Below are 17,900 nucleotides of genomic sequence, written 5' to 3'. Positions count from 1 at the left end.
ATGATAATAATAGTCCCAGAATCCCAAATCTCATGTTTTAAGATTTGTAAATTGAAGAAACACAGAGCTACACAGGCCATGTGATCAGATCTGGAGACCTAAGATCTAGTTTTAGTCTCGATTTTGCTGCTAACTAGGTATGTGACTGCAAAAATAGTTTTAACTTTTATAACCTGTTCATCATCTGTAAGACGGGGATGAGAATATCTGACCCATTTTCCTGGCCAGGTTGGCAGGTCACTTGTGACAAAATGCGTGTAGAAAGTACTTGGACCATCATGAATTCCTCTAAAGTGTGAAGTATTTAGAAAATCTCTCTCTTACAAATCTTTCCCTTGAAGCAGGACAGATGGCTTACCTCTTTCTCTGCCTCTTTAAGTTCAGCTTCTTTCTCCTTCACTCTCATAACAAACATTTGTCTCATTTCTTCTTCTTTCTTCTGCAGTTCTCCCAGGAATTCATTCCTTTTTGCTTCATATGTCTCCTGAAGACTATTCAAAATCCACAAATGAAGGACAGCATCATGAAATTGTATATTAAGAAATTTCAGTTCACATAATTTCTACCCATCTACTTCCAAAACATAGACAAAGCTGCTGCTTGCCATATCAAAGCATAAGTAGAATAACACTGTTTTGCTTTTAGTTATGCTGTAGTTGGAAAGACAAGTGCATCAAGAACTAGAAATCAGTCAGTAAGCCTGACACAGCACTAAAGGTGTGTCTCTGACTAGCCAAGTTTTATCTTACATATATTCACACAGGGAAAACCTGGGCTGAGGAGGTGGAGGTGATATAGAATTTGAGAAGACGGAGAAGGCCTGATATAGGGGGAGAAATGAAGAGGCACTGGAGTCCCACAGATCTGGGTTTGAATTTGGGCCATACCAACTAACCAGCTGTTCTTAGAGAAGCACAGCCTCCCTTGGCCTCCAAGGTCTAAGACGTGGATACAGTGACACTTACCTTCTAGGGATATGACCCTGAGAATGAAATGAGGGGAAGGGAATAAAACATCGAACATATAGTCAGTGCCCAGTAGATGGTACCCTCCCCTCTCATCTCCCTCCAGCCCCCAATGTGGAAAATAGACCCAGCAAGTAAACTAAGGAGACAACATTACCTTTAAAGATACTGTAAAAAAATTGCTACTTTTCAAGTTATATTACCGTTGTAAATAGAGCAGGGAGAAGTTTAATTTTTATTTTCAATTCTATCCTCCTCCTGACTGTCTCAGAAGTTAGAGCCCAATATTCTACATTGAATGCTACAGCTCAGCTTTATCTCTAAGTCAAAACAAATATATTTACAGAGACATCACTTTGGTAACACAGCTTAAGAAAATACACTCCCACTGCAACCCCCACACACATACAGAAACATTTGCTGATATTTTATAAGGTGCTATTTCTCTCTTTGTCTTGTAGTTTCCCTACAACAATTGTTGTATATTAACCGTCTGCAGTATATCTGCCTTTCCCATGGACCAAATTCATCCAAAGTGTAGACTACAAACTGGATAGACACTCTGGATGACCCCTGGCACCACGCAGACCACCACATATCATTTACATCTGTCCATTTACACGAAGAAAAAGGAAATTCAGGTGATAGGAGCATACGTGCATGTAGATACACACATCTATAATGAACCACACAACTAGTTATGTATTAGGCCAAGCATGGTGGCTCACACCTGTAATCCCAGCACTTTGGGAGGCTGAGGCAGGAGGATCACCTGAGGTCAAGAGTTCGAGACCAGCCTGGCCAATATGGTGAAACTCCATCTCTACTGAAAATACAAAAATTAACTGGGTGTGATGATGAGCACCTATAATCCCAGCTACTTGGGAGGCTGGGGCAGGAGGATCACTTGAACCCAGGAATTGGAGGTTGCAGTGAGCTGAGACCATGCCATTGCACTCCAGCCTGGGCAACAGAGCAAGACTCCATCTCAAAAAAAGAAAACGTATTAATTAGGCTGGTTTATACTTCAATAATTAACACGGTTATTAGTTTATTAAAAGTAAGTTCTCTTGCCCTTGCCACTATCAATAGTACCTGTTTATGAACAATCAAGTATTTTGAGTTTCCAGAGGTACATTTCGCTTTCACATTATCTTACAAGATAAAAACATGTTTGGCCAATGTTAGTGTTGGCTAATATTAATAGCAATAGTTGGACTTCAAGTTTAAGATCAATAGTGATAGAGATATAGAGAAGTGTACTGATAACAGAACTATAAAATAATCCATGAAATTTTGCATATTAGCTTATAATAAACTCTTCATCACTATTATTTAGGTCAGAATTGCCACAGGTAGAGGATGACTCATCCCTCCTATGAAATTTTACAGAAAACTGTTTTTATTGATTTTAGAATAATGAATATATCTCCCTCTTCTTTCTAACAAACAATGGAAACTTTGACAGAAACACTACCCAAAGTGTATTCCAGAGACCACCAATTTCAAGAAAGGATCTCCAAAAGAGGGGCTCCAACGTCAAAAGATGGAAGGGAGAATGGTGCCCCTGCTATCCTTTTAGCAGATTTACAGTGCATGGTGGATCTCAACCTTGGCCACACAGCAGGGGCACTGGGCACATTTTGTTGCATACACTTCCCTAAATACAGAGTCCTAAGTTCAGTCCTGGAGAGGCTGATTCAAGATGTCTGGTAAGGCAAAATGGTCTAGTTTTAAATGCTTCCCAGGTAATTTGATGCAACTAGTTTGCTAGTTTTAAATGCTTCCCATGTGATTTGATGTAACTAGTTTGCTAACTACTGCTTGTCTTAAATGCTCTGAGAAGCCCTTCAGTAAAAGAATCTGTTTAATTTGATTGTCTTAAAATCCTCCAAATTTGTCTGATCATGGAAAATTTAAGCAGTTCACTGATAGAATGTGCTCTGGGTAATGCTACCCTAAATGCTGGGAACTCACTAAATGACTCTTCTTTATCCAATCCCAACCACAAGCCATCTTATGAAACTATGAATCACAACTCAATTGTGGGTCTTAACCAGTACGTTAAAAAGTTTAAGAGTAGGCATTACTACACAAAATGTGTATGCTGGATCGTGATGGAAAATGCTTTTTATAGTGAAGCTTGCAGTCCAAAATTGGAAAGCCTAGTCCCAGAGACAGCCTAAGGAGCAAACTTTGCCACTGGCAAGATTAGCTTCAGACATGAGTCTGGAAGCAGTTTTGACACCCTGGGCCAGAGCAGGCAAATGGGCTCAACAAATGCTACTTCTTATATCATTGTGTCTTAGGATGTGAGCCAGCTTTTGAACTCTGACATTGGAAACGATGATCAGGAACATAAGACAGAAGCCATAAAACCTTACCCCAAGGAATCATAACTGTAATTAGTTACTTACAAATAACTTAGAACCACAGCATCCACAGAATCAGATTCCCAGACCCTCTGCCAGTTGAGTTGTCCACTAGAGATACCACAAGCCCTCACTAATATTTCCAGTCATTGAAGACCAGTTCAGAAGGAACTGGCTCATATTCAGTAAAGATATCCAAAGTGATTTTACATCTTTTTTTTTTTTTTGAGACAGGCTCCTACTGTCTCACCCAGGCTGGAGTGCAGGAGCCGGATCATAGCTCACTATACGCTCGAAATCCTGGGCTCAAGCGATCTTCCCACTTCAGCTTTTCGAGTAGTTGGGACCGAACACAAGCATGTGCCACCATGCCCAGCTAATTTTTTTTTTCATTTTTTGTTGAGATGAAGTCTCCCTATGTTGCCCAGGCTGGTCTTAAATTCCTGAGCTCAAGTGATCCTCCTACCTCAGCCTCCCGGAGTGCTGGGATTTCAGGTGTGAGCCACTGCACCCATCCCTTTAGTGGTATCTTTTGCAACTTTTAGTTCTTCAAACTTAATTTTTAATTACAGTTATTAATACCCTTTTCTAAGTGAGAAATGTGTACCTTTTTCACGAGATTTTAGATTGATTTGAAATTGAGGATTTTATCTTGTAATCTCCCCTTAACAGCCCTTGGGAGAGGCAGGTTTTGCTTGTGGAAGTCAAAGGAAGAGAGAACGAACACAGACACTTCAGTTCATCCTTCATTCTGGTGATTCACACAGCACGATTCTCTCTCTGTTCTTATCTAAAAGCATCTAGTGGAGGGCAGGCCAGAGTATGATCATCTCCACCAGCTTTTGTGGAGTGGAGCAATACACATGTGAATTCATTTAATCCTTAAAACAACCCAATAAGGTAGACATTACTATCACCTCCCACTTTATAGATGGAGAAACTTGGACACACAGGTAATTTGACCAGGTCACACCACAAAGAAGTAACAGAGCCAGGATTGAGCCCAGGCTGCCTTGGTCAGATAAGAACTCCACCTCCTGCACTGCATGGCTGGTGTACAGAGGCCCAGGCACTCCCAAAAACAAGTGAGTCTCCAGGGCCTGGACCTCGTTGGCCTCTGAGAAAATGGTGGTAACTGAGCGCTTGGTGTGAGTTGAACGGGAGTGAAGCAAGGAGACGGTGGTGTTCCGAGGTGAGATGGGAGCAGCTTGGGCAGGTACTGTTAGGAAAAGCGCTGTGGCCTCTCAGGAGAAAGGAAGCAGGGAGTGGCTCATGGGAGACACGTGACGTCTCCTCTTCTACCCTATAATGCCAGCCAGAAAGGGGCTGGGGTCTGGAGGAAGGAGACGCCTGGGTCCAGGGAAGCATGGGTGCTCTGGGTGGTAGAAGCATGAGTTTCAAGGCTTCAGGGCAGCAGCCGGGCATGCATGGGAGTGGATAAAGATGGGCTTGGGAAAGAGCAGATGAATGCCTGGTTATATACGTATTCTGCCACAAGACAATAAAGACACAAGTGTGAATGCAGGCAGGTTTAAAGGCAACCCAGGGATGGGCTCCACTAGCTTTACTGCCGTGGTGTGCTGCCAAGGCTTGAATACAGCGTCTCTGAGCGTGCACTGCTCCTCCTTTTGCCTCACACTGTGTAACATACACAGTGGCACTGCCTCTTACTAGACTTGGCATTAGAGGTCACTCTCTGTTTTACAAACATGTACTGTAAACACAAGTGGGGCCCAGAGGACAAATGGTGAACGAGGGTGCTCACTGGGAAGGATGAACTTCACTGCACACCTATGCAGAAATCCTGTGCTTTGAGAATATAATAAAACCTTAAGCCCTTGATTTATACTCCTCCAAGCTCAGCCTAAATTCACACGGAAGATCCATCTTCCAAGCACATCCAGGAGTGGTGACTTTGCAGATGAAATTCTGGAAAATCACTTCAATCAATTGTGGCCTCCGCTTTTCCTTAACTCTGTCATCCTCCAAACAGTCACCTCACTCCATTCCTCCCTCTCAGGTGCACAGGAAGTGCTGAGGGTGCCGGAAATTCTTCAAAGGGAAAGGCTGAGCCCTTTTAAAAGTAGTGGTTTCCAAGAAAAGGAAAATCAAATTCATTTCGTATCACTATTTACCAAGACGTGATCAAAGCCAACTTTTGGTACCAAGTAATCTTCCCTAAACCAGGAGGGACATCAGAGTTTGAATGAGTGGTCTAAGAGGAGAAATTGTTTCCAGTTGAAATGGAAAACCTGGTGCCAGTTATTGAGATGTTGGAAGGTATTTATTTTTAGAAGGTCCACTTTTTTCTAATTTTCTTATATATGGAAAAAAGTAAAGGCCTTGGTAATATATATGTGTGTATATATATATGTGTATATATTATATATTATTATATAATTATATTATATATTAGTAATATATATAATTAATATATTATTATATATTGTGTGTGTGTGTGTGTGTGTGTGTATACATTTTCCCTTTTCATCATCAAAAAGTAAAACTCAGGCCAGGGGAAATGGATCCAAGTGGGGAGGGGAGATATGGATAAAGCATGCTCTCTAAGCGTCAGGCAGCCTCCGTGATGTCCCTCACCAACCCTGAAGCCCCTGAAACAGGGAGAACAAAGCAGTGGGCTTGCCCAGCAGCTGTCCCTTGCAGAAGCCCTGCTGGGCCTACCCAGCTCCACCTCCTCCTGGTGGGCAGTTACTCTGGGCTTGCAGGAAATGCCTTAATTAAAATGCTGGCTACACAGACAACTTAGCAGGCTGTGCATCTGCAGCAGCAGGAAATCCTCACAATCCCCAGGCTCCCAGGGAACCTAAGGAACCCAGTCAAGATGGTGGAAGGACTTGGTCTTGCCTGTCCCAGTAGGCAAACTTAGGCCACTGGGCCCTTCCTGGTGGTGTAGATAGCTAAGGGTAGCATCACAGACTCTTCAAATTCCACAGATTCCTGAGTTGAAAGAAACACAAGTATGCCAAATGGCTCTGAACATTTTGAGAAGTAAAACACTTTGGGAGGTAAATGACCTCTAACAAACTCAAGAAGCAGTCACACGCATTCTAACTTTTGCAGGCAGTTCACAGGCTCCAAGTTATGATCTCGTCTAGGGGTTGGGAAACTACAGCCGAGGACCAAATCTGGCCCCCCATCTGTTTTTGTAAATGAAATTTTACTAGAACACACCCATGCCCATTCATTTACAGTATGGTCTATGGCTGCTTTCGGACGACAAGGGCAGAACTGAATAGTTGTGACAGAGACCGTTTGGCCTGCAGAGCCTAAAATATTTACTATCTAACCCAGTATGGAAAAAAATTTTTTTTTACTGGATCTAATTATTCCCTGATCTGGATCAGCTCCTCATTTCACAGATGAAGAAACTCAGGCCCAGAAGGGTTAAGAACTTGTAGCGTAGCAGGACCAGGAACTGAACCCAAACTCCTGACTCCTAGCTCAGTGCTCTTCAACACTGTCTGGATTTGAATGAAGGTGAGGGGAAAATGAATTCAATTTTATGGCAGTTCCTTTTGTTCCATATCTCTTTGCATGAAAACAAATATTTTACGTAATACTGAAGCCGGCCTTTCCCACACAGAAACCATTTCATCAGGTTTAGTAACCATAAAGTGGACTTGATTTTGTAAGGACTATTTTCTGGTAAATGCATTTCAAGGTTCAATTAGCTAAACCTGTGTACACAAAAAGGTGTCCTACACCTTGCCTCAGAACATGACTTTCACATGGTTGGAGATGGTCAGTTTTGCAAGCCGTCAGGGCAGGAGTGAATGATGCAATCTTGGCTAGAAGTTAACTTCTTGGTAAGCCCCTTGTCTGGGTTCTGCATTTGTTCTCACTGCATACACACATGCTCATGGAACTCCTCAGTAGCACAGTGCCAGGCGACAAGTCCAGGCATTCCTAAACTATCTCTAAAGCAATTGCAAGAAAATAAACTCCCTCCTACAGACCCACGGGGACAGAATCTGCTGTGCACAGGCTGCCTCCGGTTCTATTGTCAGCCAGCTTGTAGACATCAGAGTGTGTTGTAGGCCAAAGAGGAGAAAGACAGGTTTTTTTCCCCAAGGAACTATGGCCCTCAATTTGTAAAGGCACAGAACCCAGACACACCTCACACCACCTGAATTCAAATCCCCATTAAGAAACAGCTTGGGGGCCAGGCGTGGTGGCTCACGCCTGTAATCCCAACACTTTGGGAGGCCGAGGCACTCCATCCTGGTGACAGAGCAAGGCTCCATCTCAAAAAAAAAAAAAAAAAAGAAAAAGAAAAGAAAACTGCTTGGGCACCATCTGGACAATCCTCTCCTCGACCAGGAGGTGGTGAACCTGGCCTGGCAGCCTCACCCCACACCTTTACCCAGAACCATCCCACGACTCACTACGGCAACAGCACCCCAGCCTTGCCAATCCTATCCCCACCACTGGATTCTGACGGGGTCTGGGCTTCGGCTAGGGTATTGATTCTACATCCATTTCTCCCCTTCACATTTTGCATCTCCATCCGTCAGTGATATAAGAAAATACATAGATCTCCTAAAAGCTATTCTCCTTTCCTCCTGATTCTTTGTTGTTAGAATTTTACTGAACCACTGAAAGCTAATAGTAAAAGTGCTTGACAAAGGAAGGGCTTTCGGAAGTTAAAGGTGTTTGGCAAAAATGAATGGGGCAAACTGTAATCAGCAGCCTCACCTTTGTAAATATATCGACCAGGCTCTGTACCTCTGCAAGAGAACTGGCAGAAACCTGGGCTCAGGACCCAGATGGCAAGAGCTCAACACCACACCATTTTTACTACTTGGAGGACCTTGGGCAGTTTGTTTATACTTTCAGTGCCTTTGTTTCCTCATCTGTAAAATGTGGATAATAATGACATCAACTAGGTAAGTTAGTTGAAATAATGCAAATAAAGCAATTATCACAATGCCTGACAACATATGCATTAATCTTCACCCACCAGATCCTTCCATCATCACCATCTCAACCCAGCAAGCATTTCTGTGATGTACCAACATGCCACTCTCGCCACTGTCTGGGAGACACCTAATTGCTAGATGCCTTCATACCTGAAGGGTTTGCTGTCAGGGTCAGTGTCCTTGAACCCCATCTCTTCAAGCTTACAGCGTCGGTACAATTCATAGTGGCGGGTGTGAGTCTGCTCTCGCAAGTCCTCCATGTTCACCCGGATCAGCATCTCTCGAAGTTTCACAAAATCGCAATGATTTTCATTCTCAACTACAAGAGAGGGGGGAAATGGAGGAAGCGGGATTAGCAACGATGTCACTGAAATATCTGCAGTGATGCTTCCAAGATTTTATTACCATCACTCCTGAAATCTCTGGGGTCTCAAGACCATCTGAAGATCCTTTACTGGAATCACCTTACATTCCTGACAAAGACAAGATTTCTGACAACATTGACCATAATACTGATGACAATGCCGACTGCTGAGTGCCTACTCAGCACAGAGCACAGAGGGAGGAGCTTGAAAACAAATACTGTCTTTACCCTTCATAATAACTCTGCCAGCTAGATGTCATGACTCTTGCTTTGCAGACGCAGGAGCTTGGTGAGCAAGCTGACCTTCCAAAGAGAGGTAGCAGAGTCTAGATTCAAATGCCAGAACATCTGGCCCAAAGCCAGATGTATTTGTACCACTCCATGCTGTCTATAACTGTGCAGGGCCACTTTTACATACCACTTCATTTAATTTTATCAACAACACTGGGAAGAAAGGAGTTTTCTTATTGTAGAGAAATTAGTAAGAGTAAGAAGAATTGTATTTTTCCCAGGGATCTCAAAGGTACTATTTCTTCTCACAGCTTTATTGCCTTTATTCAAAACAGAGGAAAAGGAGGTCTGATACATCTTAAACCAATGAAGAACTTTCTGTAGCCATCCTGCTTAATCCATAGCACTGGATGTCCTCCTTCAGAACACAAGAGTAGGTCATAGAGTCCTTGTCCTTCAAAGTGACACACCTGACAAGCTTTCAGGTTAGACTGTGGCCATGCCCCACAGTGGCAAATATAGGTCAAATATTCTCCTAAGTCTCAGATTTACTAAGATAACATTTTATTAGAAGACATTTTTTGCATAGTTGATGGAGAAAAAAGTACCCTCTAGTTTGCAAAGAACTTTTTGCTGCTTTTTAATACTTGGCTGATGAAACGAGCTCCAACTCCTAGGGAAGAACTATTTTTCAATCAGGACTTTATATTAATTCCCTACACAACCTAGCATCCTTGAGGGGCTACCTCAAGGGCTTGGCAGCCAGGTCTCTCCATTGTCTACCTAGCTGATTACTTTTTCTTTCTTCCTCACCTCCACGATTGCCATGTGTGGAGCCCCACCACTCCCTCTCACTGCCAGCCCACTGTTGAGGGCCTCCCTAAACAAGACAGGAAATGAACAAACACGGCCTTTCACATAGGGGCTAAATATGAAGACTCCATCTCCCATGCTGTGCACATACCCTGCACCACACCCCAGGGGTACTGCCTGGCCTTTGCCATCTTGTTGCCAATCTTCACCTCTTCAGTGCTGCCAACCACTGCAAATGGGAGATGGACCTGCCAAGCAAAAGGACAGAGAATAGTTACTTTCCCCTGCTCTGACAGACTAGTTTCCACCAGTCTCTATCTTCTTCCTCCTTCTGCAGGCCTCTACTTGGTGGCAAGGGAAAAGCAGGCTGCAGTTCGGCGGGTGGATGTCACGTATCCCACCCCTCTTATAACCAAACACTGAGTATGAGACACGAGCTAGATTCAAGGGAAAACTGTATGAGTCTTTGCAACTATAAAGTAAGCTTAAGACTTGTGCTAGCCGATGCCGTAGCCACTAACTATATGTGACTGTTGAGCACTTGAAATACAGCTTGTAGGAACAAGAAATTGAATATCTAACTTTTAATTAGTTTACATCTAAATTTAAAATGGAAGCAACGTAAAATATTTTTCCATTAAATGCAACTTTATTGTTTTGGTAAAACTGCATTTCACTTTGCTTCAAACTCAAATCTTCTGAAAAAGAAGACCAAGGCAGATGGCAAGGTAGACACAAAGATTAAAGTATCTTTTTGGCACTTATTTCATACTGAAAATCTTTAAGGTATGTTAGGAGAAACCGGGGTATGTAAATTAACCTTTTTAGCTGTGACTTTTATAAAATGTAAATACAGATAAAGTATTTTTGGTGAAAATTCAGTCCACGATGAGATATACTGTCATTGTAAAATATACACTGGATCTCAAAGACCTACCATTAAAATATCTTTTTTTTTTTTTTTTTGAGATGGAGTCTCGCTCTGTTGCCCAGGCTGGAGTGCAGCGGCGTGATCCCAGCTCACTGCAAGCTCCGCCTCCCGGGTTCACGCCATTCTCCTGTCTCAGCATCCCGAATAGCTGGGACTACAGGCGCTGGCCACCACGCCCAGCTAATTTTTGTATTTTTAGTAGAGACGGGGTTTCACTGTGTTAGCCAGGATGGTCTCGATCTCCTGACCTTGTGATCCGCCCGCCTTGGCCTCCTTAAGTGCTGGGATTACAGGCATGAGCCACCGTGCCCTGCCTAAAATATCTAATAATTTTTATATTGATTACATGTTGAAATTATATTTTGCAACATACTAGGTTAAGTCCTTAAAATTAATTTCACATTTCTTTTTACTTTTTTTAAGGTAGCTACTAGAAAATTTTAAAATACTTGTGTGTCTCACATTATAGTTCTATTTGAACAACACTGCTTTAGACAGTTGACTACTGCACAAATTCTAAGTCAGAAACACACCTTAGCCCAAATTACTGGCTCAAGCTTTGCACCCAGATTTATCTGAAGTAGAGATGGTGTCTAAGACAACTGACTCTTTCACATCGGTTTATTTGGTAGTTGTCGCTGCATTCTGAGTGGGGGAGGAAATAATAATCCTATCTTTTTTCTATCAGCATGTAAGAATAAGATTTGAAATAGCTGCTCCAAGAATTATTATTTAGAGTTCCTTGACCCAGTGTTCTTCCACTATAGATACATTGAGAAAGAAGATAAAGTTTGTAAGCCAATCCCTCTCCTACAGAGAACTTGGCATAATCATTGGCTCAGGTTGCCCAAGTAGCATTTTGTTGGACGCTCAAGATATTGAAATGTTCTAGTGCATCTCACACCCTAAGAAGGAAAGAAAGCACATTCTCTTTCTCAAACAAGTCTGAGTTTCAGACCTGAACACTATTGTTTCCCCTGAAGTTGAGGAGCAACAGGACCTTTCCGGTCAATATTTTGGTGTAATGACCAAGGAAATTTCTCCACTCAAATGTAACAAAAGCAACTGCCAGTGTAATCTGTTTTCCTCAGACATTACGTGGAATTTGATCAGCAAGAATTGTTTGTAATGAAGAGCCTAAATGAAAATTTCTTTAAAGAGCAGGATTAATTTGGAATGGCAGAGATTCAGTTCTATTAATCTGATAAAGACAGAGAGCAAAAATTCTTGGGTATTTTCTTTCCAATAAGTTTAACACAAATACAGTTCCATGACTAGAAAATAATGAAAAATTATCTAGAAGGATAGGAATATAAAGAAAAATTATATAGCAGTCATTCATGTACTTCCTGAATTCCACACTGACATCCCAAATTACATTTCTACAGCAGAATAAAGGAGTGCCATCTCAGTTTGAGATTTTGACCTTGCTATAAAAAAGTACAGACCTCCTGCAGTATCCACAGGGTACTGGTTCCAGGACTGTCCATGGACACTGAAATCTGCAGGTGCTCAAATCTCTGATATAAAATGGTATAGTATTTACAAATAACCTATGCACATCCTCCTGTATACTTTAAGTCATCTCTAAATTATAATACCTAAGACAATGTAAACGCTATATAAATAGTTATTATACTCTATTTAAAAAAATTTTTTTTGTAGAATTTATTTTTTATTTTCTTGCTATGTTGACCAGGCTGGTCTTGAGCCCCTGGCCTCAAGTGATCCTCCCTCCTCGGCCTCCCAAAGTGCTGGGATTACAGGTATGAGCCACTGTGCCTGGCCATATATATATATATATATATATATATAGTATTACTGTTTTTATTGTTGCATTTTTTTCCCAAATATCTTTGGTCCACGGCTGGTGAAATCCATGGATGCTGAGGCTGACGGTACACTGCTCTGCTCGGGCAGTAGTACACAGGGTGAGAGTGTAGCCTGACAGCCAAAGCCTAGGTTCCAATCCTACCTCCACTACCCACAGCTGTACAATCTTAGGTGCTATGCTGCAGTCTCCTCATATATGAGGTAGGAATAATAACAGCACCTACCTCACAACCAGAGAATTTTAGAGGTGGAAGAGATCTTGCCTATTATACAGTTCAATCCTGCTTAAGAATTCCTGCTACAGTATCTCTTCCAAGTGGACTGAAACAGGGTCTGTTATCTACTAACCACTGGCGATGGGAACTCACTACTTCCCAAGAAGTAAGGTGTATCTTCCATCTCAGTGGCTCTACTAGTTAAACACTCACTTCGTAATGGGACCAAAACCCCTTGGTGATCTTCTATCCATTCATTCTTTTGCACAAGTCTAGCCATTTTCCCTCGTGGCAGCCTTCCTTTCACACCCCATCATGCCTATTTCCTGGGAAGAATCTGCTTTCCAGATTCTTCCAATGATTCTAGAGCCTTTACTACTTTGAATTCCAACAACCATCAATGGGCTTCCACTATATGGAAAGCATGTGGCTTTCATGGATGTTATGCATTCCCAAAGGGAAAAAAAGATGCGCAGAGTCATTGCAGCTCACAGCTGAGCTATGGGCTGTGAGACACACAAAAGAGCAGTGAAACAGACTTGAGCATTAACCAGCAGGATGGAGACTCACCAGGAGGGATTACATCACAATCACACAGGGAACCACTGTCACTTTAATCATTTATCTCCTGACTAGTTCCTCTCTGTGATGTGGAAATTGTATCCTCAATTGCCAGTTTACCTAATGATTAGAAAAGTGTAGGGAAAATAGAAAGGAGGGAAGGGCAGGATCCAATCACCAAAGCAAAATTGGGGCAAGCCAACGTATTTATGACAAGACTGGTGGAAACAAGCACAGATCTATTTCCTTTGAGCTGCTTTTTGTGAAATGGTAGTGGGCTGGCATTTCCTTCTCACAAGATTTGCTGTATAAATCGTAACTGTTAGAGTGGGAAGGAAATTTGAGATCATCTTGTCTAATGCTCCCATTTGACAGATGGAGAGACTGAGGAGCAGACTGGTTAAATGACTTCAAGTGGTGGCAAAGCTGGACTACACCTGAAGTCATCAGGTTCCTAGTCAGTCCAGTGCTCCAGCCACTCTACAATGCTGCTACTAAGACAGGCGTTCATAAAAATCACTTGTTCCCATTTGACTTGAGGACTTACACTCATTGTTGCGTTAATCTCTGCCACCGTTTCTTCATCAGTGGGAAACTGATATATCTGGACCCCATTGCTGACTAGTTCACTCATGATCTTACTCTTGAATTTGTGCAGTTCATTCTTGGCAATGGTGTCAGCTTTTGCAATTATTGGAATGATATTCACCTGTAAAACAGACACGTCCATTTTTACACAATTCCAACGTAAGAAAAATAGACAAGTGAATAAAACATAGCAAACAAATAAATAAAAATTGCAAAACCTTACTGTAAAAAATAAAGATGTTGCCTGCTTATATCAAAACATCTCATGTACCCCATAAATATATACACCTCCTATGTACCTACAATTTTTTTTTGGGGGGGGGGGTAGGGAGGATAATGAAAATCAGACTTTCTACCTAGGTGAAAAATTAAGAAGACCTGAGATAAACTTTTAGTTCCATATTCAAACACTTTTACTTCCTCCCATCCTGCACTGAAAGTATACTTGTAATTTCCTCTCCTGTGCTACCTCATTTTTCTTTACAGAGTAAAGGAAGTGTTACTATTCTATGACAAATAGTGATAACAAAGGAGCTTATTCTTTGAATGACCAACCTCTCCTTTTAGACCCCTCCCATCTACTTTAGGCTCTTGAGTTTTGCACACCCTAACAGTATAATAACAAAGTTTTTGTAAGAGCAGTGGAGTATTCAGTTCTATGCAGCCCAACATCCTTTCTTTCTTCTGATGACCTGAAAATTGCTGAGAGGAGAACCTATGTATTAACCAAAAAAAAATGGTGTTGCCCACTGTAAACTTTTTCAAAATCATACCAACTAATTCTTTTGAAAATCAGCTTCTATCAAATTACTCCTTCATGCCAGAATAAAATCAAGTGCCAAAGGCAAGGCTCACTTTCACAGCATCGGTTACAAAGAACAGGAGAGAACTCAGAATTTGACATTAATGGCAGGAAGCCCAGAAAGGGAGCCAAGGATACCCCAGAGCACAACTTCCAAACCCCGTGTGGACATTCTTTCCCCGGCTGCCCCCAGCCCTGTGCACAGGACACATTTCTTAAATTCACATTTTAAGATTAACTTTCCCCTAATCCCTGTAGAAACAGAGGTTTCAATAAGACGTTACTGACATCTGATATATAGAACTATGGTCTTCACCCAGCTCAGGTGAGAGAAAACAGACTCAGTGAGGAAGCTGTCCTAGCCAGGGAACAGAGAGTCTTTCGGGAGGTGTTCAGGTCACATCTGAATGCCTTTGCTTCTCCTTTGATCCAAAGGCCAAATTAGAAATCCTGATAAACCCGAATGAGATGACATGCTGACAGAAAGACCTATTCTTCAACCTATTCCTCAACCTGCTCCTAAGCTCACCATGCTTGGGCTTCCTCCAGCAAGTTGCAGACTAAGAAAAACATCATTGATGGTGGGGGAAATGTTTGGATCAGGACCAGAGGAAAAAGAAACTTCCTATTGTTCTTAATGGCTATCTTTTTTACACATTTAGTATTTAATTAATGTCAACACAGACAAAATAGCAGAGATTCACTCTTTCTTGGCCAAATTGATCAGAGGAGATAGAGAAATCAAGCAATTTAGTTTTAAAACCTCTTTTTCCTCACTAGCAGGAGCTTGAAAGTCTTTTCTGAAATGACCATACATTTGCTTAACCCTTCCCTTTACTTGTATAAATAAAACTTCGATATTATCATTTTCAGATGCTAGCTAGCTCTCAAACTCTCCAACAATATTACTTCTTTGAAAGTTTAACCTGCTTTATGGTTGGTTGTTTGCTTTTATTAGTTGTGCCTGTTTTGTCTTTTTCTTTTCCATTTTCAATGAACTCTATTAAATATAATAATAGTGTTGGATATTATCCGGCTGGGTCTGCATACTCAGCCCTCGGTTAGGAAGCCTCCTCACTCTACTTCCTTCAGAATGTCTGTGGAGAACGGGGCACTCTTGAGAACAGGGAGGTCTGCCCCTGCTTCCAAGGACACGACAGACCTGGAAGCGGCCCTCACTGCCTGTGATCTCTCCACTATCATGGCTAATGGCACAGCTTCCAGGGAGCTGAGGATCAGATGGGATAAAGGAGGGTTTCTGTTTATTCTGTGAAGAGTACTCGCTGCAGTGATCCTTCCAGGCCATTAGAAGATTTTTCTGTAAACTACTGTGTCCGTGCCTGCTGGAAGCCAAAGGAGCCTGGCTTGGCTTCAGCCTTTCCAGCCCTCTACAGGCCAGTTCAGACAGAGGCCTTGGGGACAGGCTGATCTTCTGAGCATTCTCTCACTGTTTTGTCCCTCTGGAGAGACAGCATCTTTATCAGTGTTGTTTAGATAAAATCATAGTAACAACACCCAGCAGAGTCCTCTAAAGAGCTTTATCATCTGATAAGACTTTTCTGTGAATGCAAAAGGGGTTTTGAATCTAAGAGTAAATACCATCCATGGCTTAGTTTTGTGGTTGTTCTTGTTGCCATTTGTTTCATCCTTACTTTAGAATGTATTGTCTTCTATTTATTTCAAAATGGAAAGTCTAATTAATATATAGTAAGGTGCAAAATTTTATTAAACTTACCAGTCTCTTCCTTCACGTGTTGTGAAAAGGAGAAGGTATAAATGTGGCAAGCTCAAGGATCACACTGAAATTAAGACTTTGCTTTACTTGAACACACATGTGCAGTTCAGTTTTAAAATCAAAGAAGCTGGACCATTATCATCACAGAGACAAAAATTTAACCTTTTATTCCATTGTAAACTTTGAATTAAAACCAAACCTCTAAACACCTTTTAGAGAAAGTTTTTTTTTTTTAAGAAAGTAAACAAACCTGGAAGTTATATTTCAACCTCCCACTTAAGAATTAAAACTACTTTCTGGAAAGCGACTTGACTTTTTTTTTTTTTTGCTAGTTTTGTTTTATTTTATTTTTGTCTAACAGGCAAGAGGTTTTGAAGCATTTTCTCATGCTGTCAAACACTGTTCCTGTAATCCAGGAAAAAAAAAAATCACATTGAAAGCAGAGAACAAATTAGGGCATTAGGATAAAGAAGATCTAAAAGGAGAGTGGATGATAATCAGAGTGGCAGCAAGTACCTTACTGTCCAGCTTTTTCATGGTGACCAGATCCAGGGACTTTAGTGAATGTCCAGTAGGGGCAATAAAGTAGAGGCAGGCATGGATCCTCGTGTCATGGTAGTTGAAGAGAGAACGTTTAATCTTCAATTCCTCTTGCAGGTAGGCCTCGAACTGGGCATCAATATATTCTACTATCGGCTTATAGCTAGAATGCAGAAACAGCATGTTTCTAGTCTCAAACCTCTTTCACAGGACAATCCTCCATTCAACATCACAATGGCTTCTTCCTTCCTAAGGGCTAAAGCCCAAGTCCTTACCTGGGTATCCAAGGCCTTCCATCACCTGATCCCTGAACAGCGCTCCAGGCTCACCTCTCCTGTCCCAGCCATGCCCAACCATTTGTAGCAGCCTGCCCCCCCGTGTCAAGCCCTTATTTCCTCTGAGTCTTTGCTCACGCTGGTCCCTCTGCGAGAACCTATCTTTTTCCTACTCTTCTCCTGGCTAACATTCATCCTCTAAAACAGAGACTGTACATATGTGGAGCTGACTGCCACTCCCCCAAGGGCTATCCATGGAAGATATTGCTAAGAGACTGTGGCATTCTTTCCTGCCGGGCCAAAACTGGGCCTCAAAAATCCATCTGAGAAAAGTGACAGCCTCTCCCTACTGACTGCCACTGGTGCACAAAATGAAACTGGTGTATGGTTTCAGGATATGACACCACCACCCACTGCGAGCTATTCCCTGGTCATCTGCCCTATTCCTCCAGAGATGGGGGCTGTGCTCCCACAGCCCGGTGCATAATCCATAACTCATATAGGAACTGAGGCACCTAGACTATTATGATCTTCAAGATTCCTTTCAACTCAAAATCTTCATGATTTAAAGGTAAATGTCGTAACCCTCTCTTCTCACCAAATCATTCAAATCTGTTTTGGATAATTATGTGTAATCCTATTAACTGACCATAAACACAATGACTTATAGCATATTGTGGATACACATTCCATAAACCACATGTCCAGGAAGTAAGTAGTATATTAGGTCATTGT

General features: G+C 41.8%; 1 protein-coding gene across 9 annotated transcripts in view; it reads right to left on the bottom strand.

The window, feature by feature from the left end:
• The window catches only part of SEPTIN11 (septin 11), a 139,104-nt gene that overhangs the window by 10,984 nt on the left and 110,220 nt on the right, over positions 1-17,900 (bottom strand). For all 9 annotated transcript variants that reach the window (XR_004031723.1, XM_030819027.1, XM_030819025.1 and 6 more), the window contains 5 exons: positions 16,867-17,053; positions 13,773-13,934; positions 9,837-9,933; positions 8,428-8,596; positions 359-491 (listed from right to left, as the gene is read on the bottom strand). Coding sequence is in view for 8 of the 9 variants with exons in the window: in XM_030819027.1 (XP_030674887.1) it covers positions 359-491; positions 8,428-8,596; positions 9,837-9,933; positions 13,773-13,934; positions 16,867-17,053 (748 nt within the window). In the remaining variant the exon portion in view is untranslated. The remainder of the gene's footprint in view (positions 1-358; positions 492-8,427; positions 8,597-9,836; positions 9,934-13,772; positions 13,935-16,866; positions 17,054-17,900) is intronic.

Source organism: Nomascus leucogenys, chromosome 9, assembly GCF_006542625.1.
Source record: "Nomascus leucogenys isolate Asia chromosome 9, Asia_NLE_v1, whole genome shotgun sequence".
Lineage (NCBI taxonomy): Eukaryota > Metazoa > Chordata > Mammalia > Primates > Hylobatidae > Nomascus > Nomascus leucogenys.
Note: the sequence above shows the minus strand (reverse complement) of the source record. Positions and strands in the feature narration are given on the sequence as shown.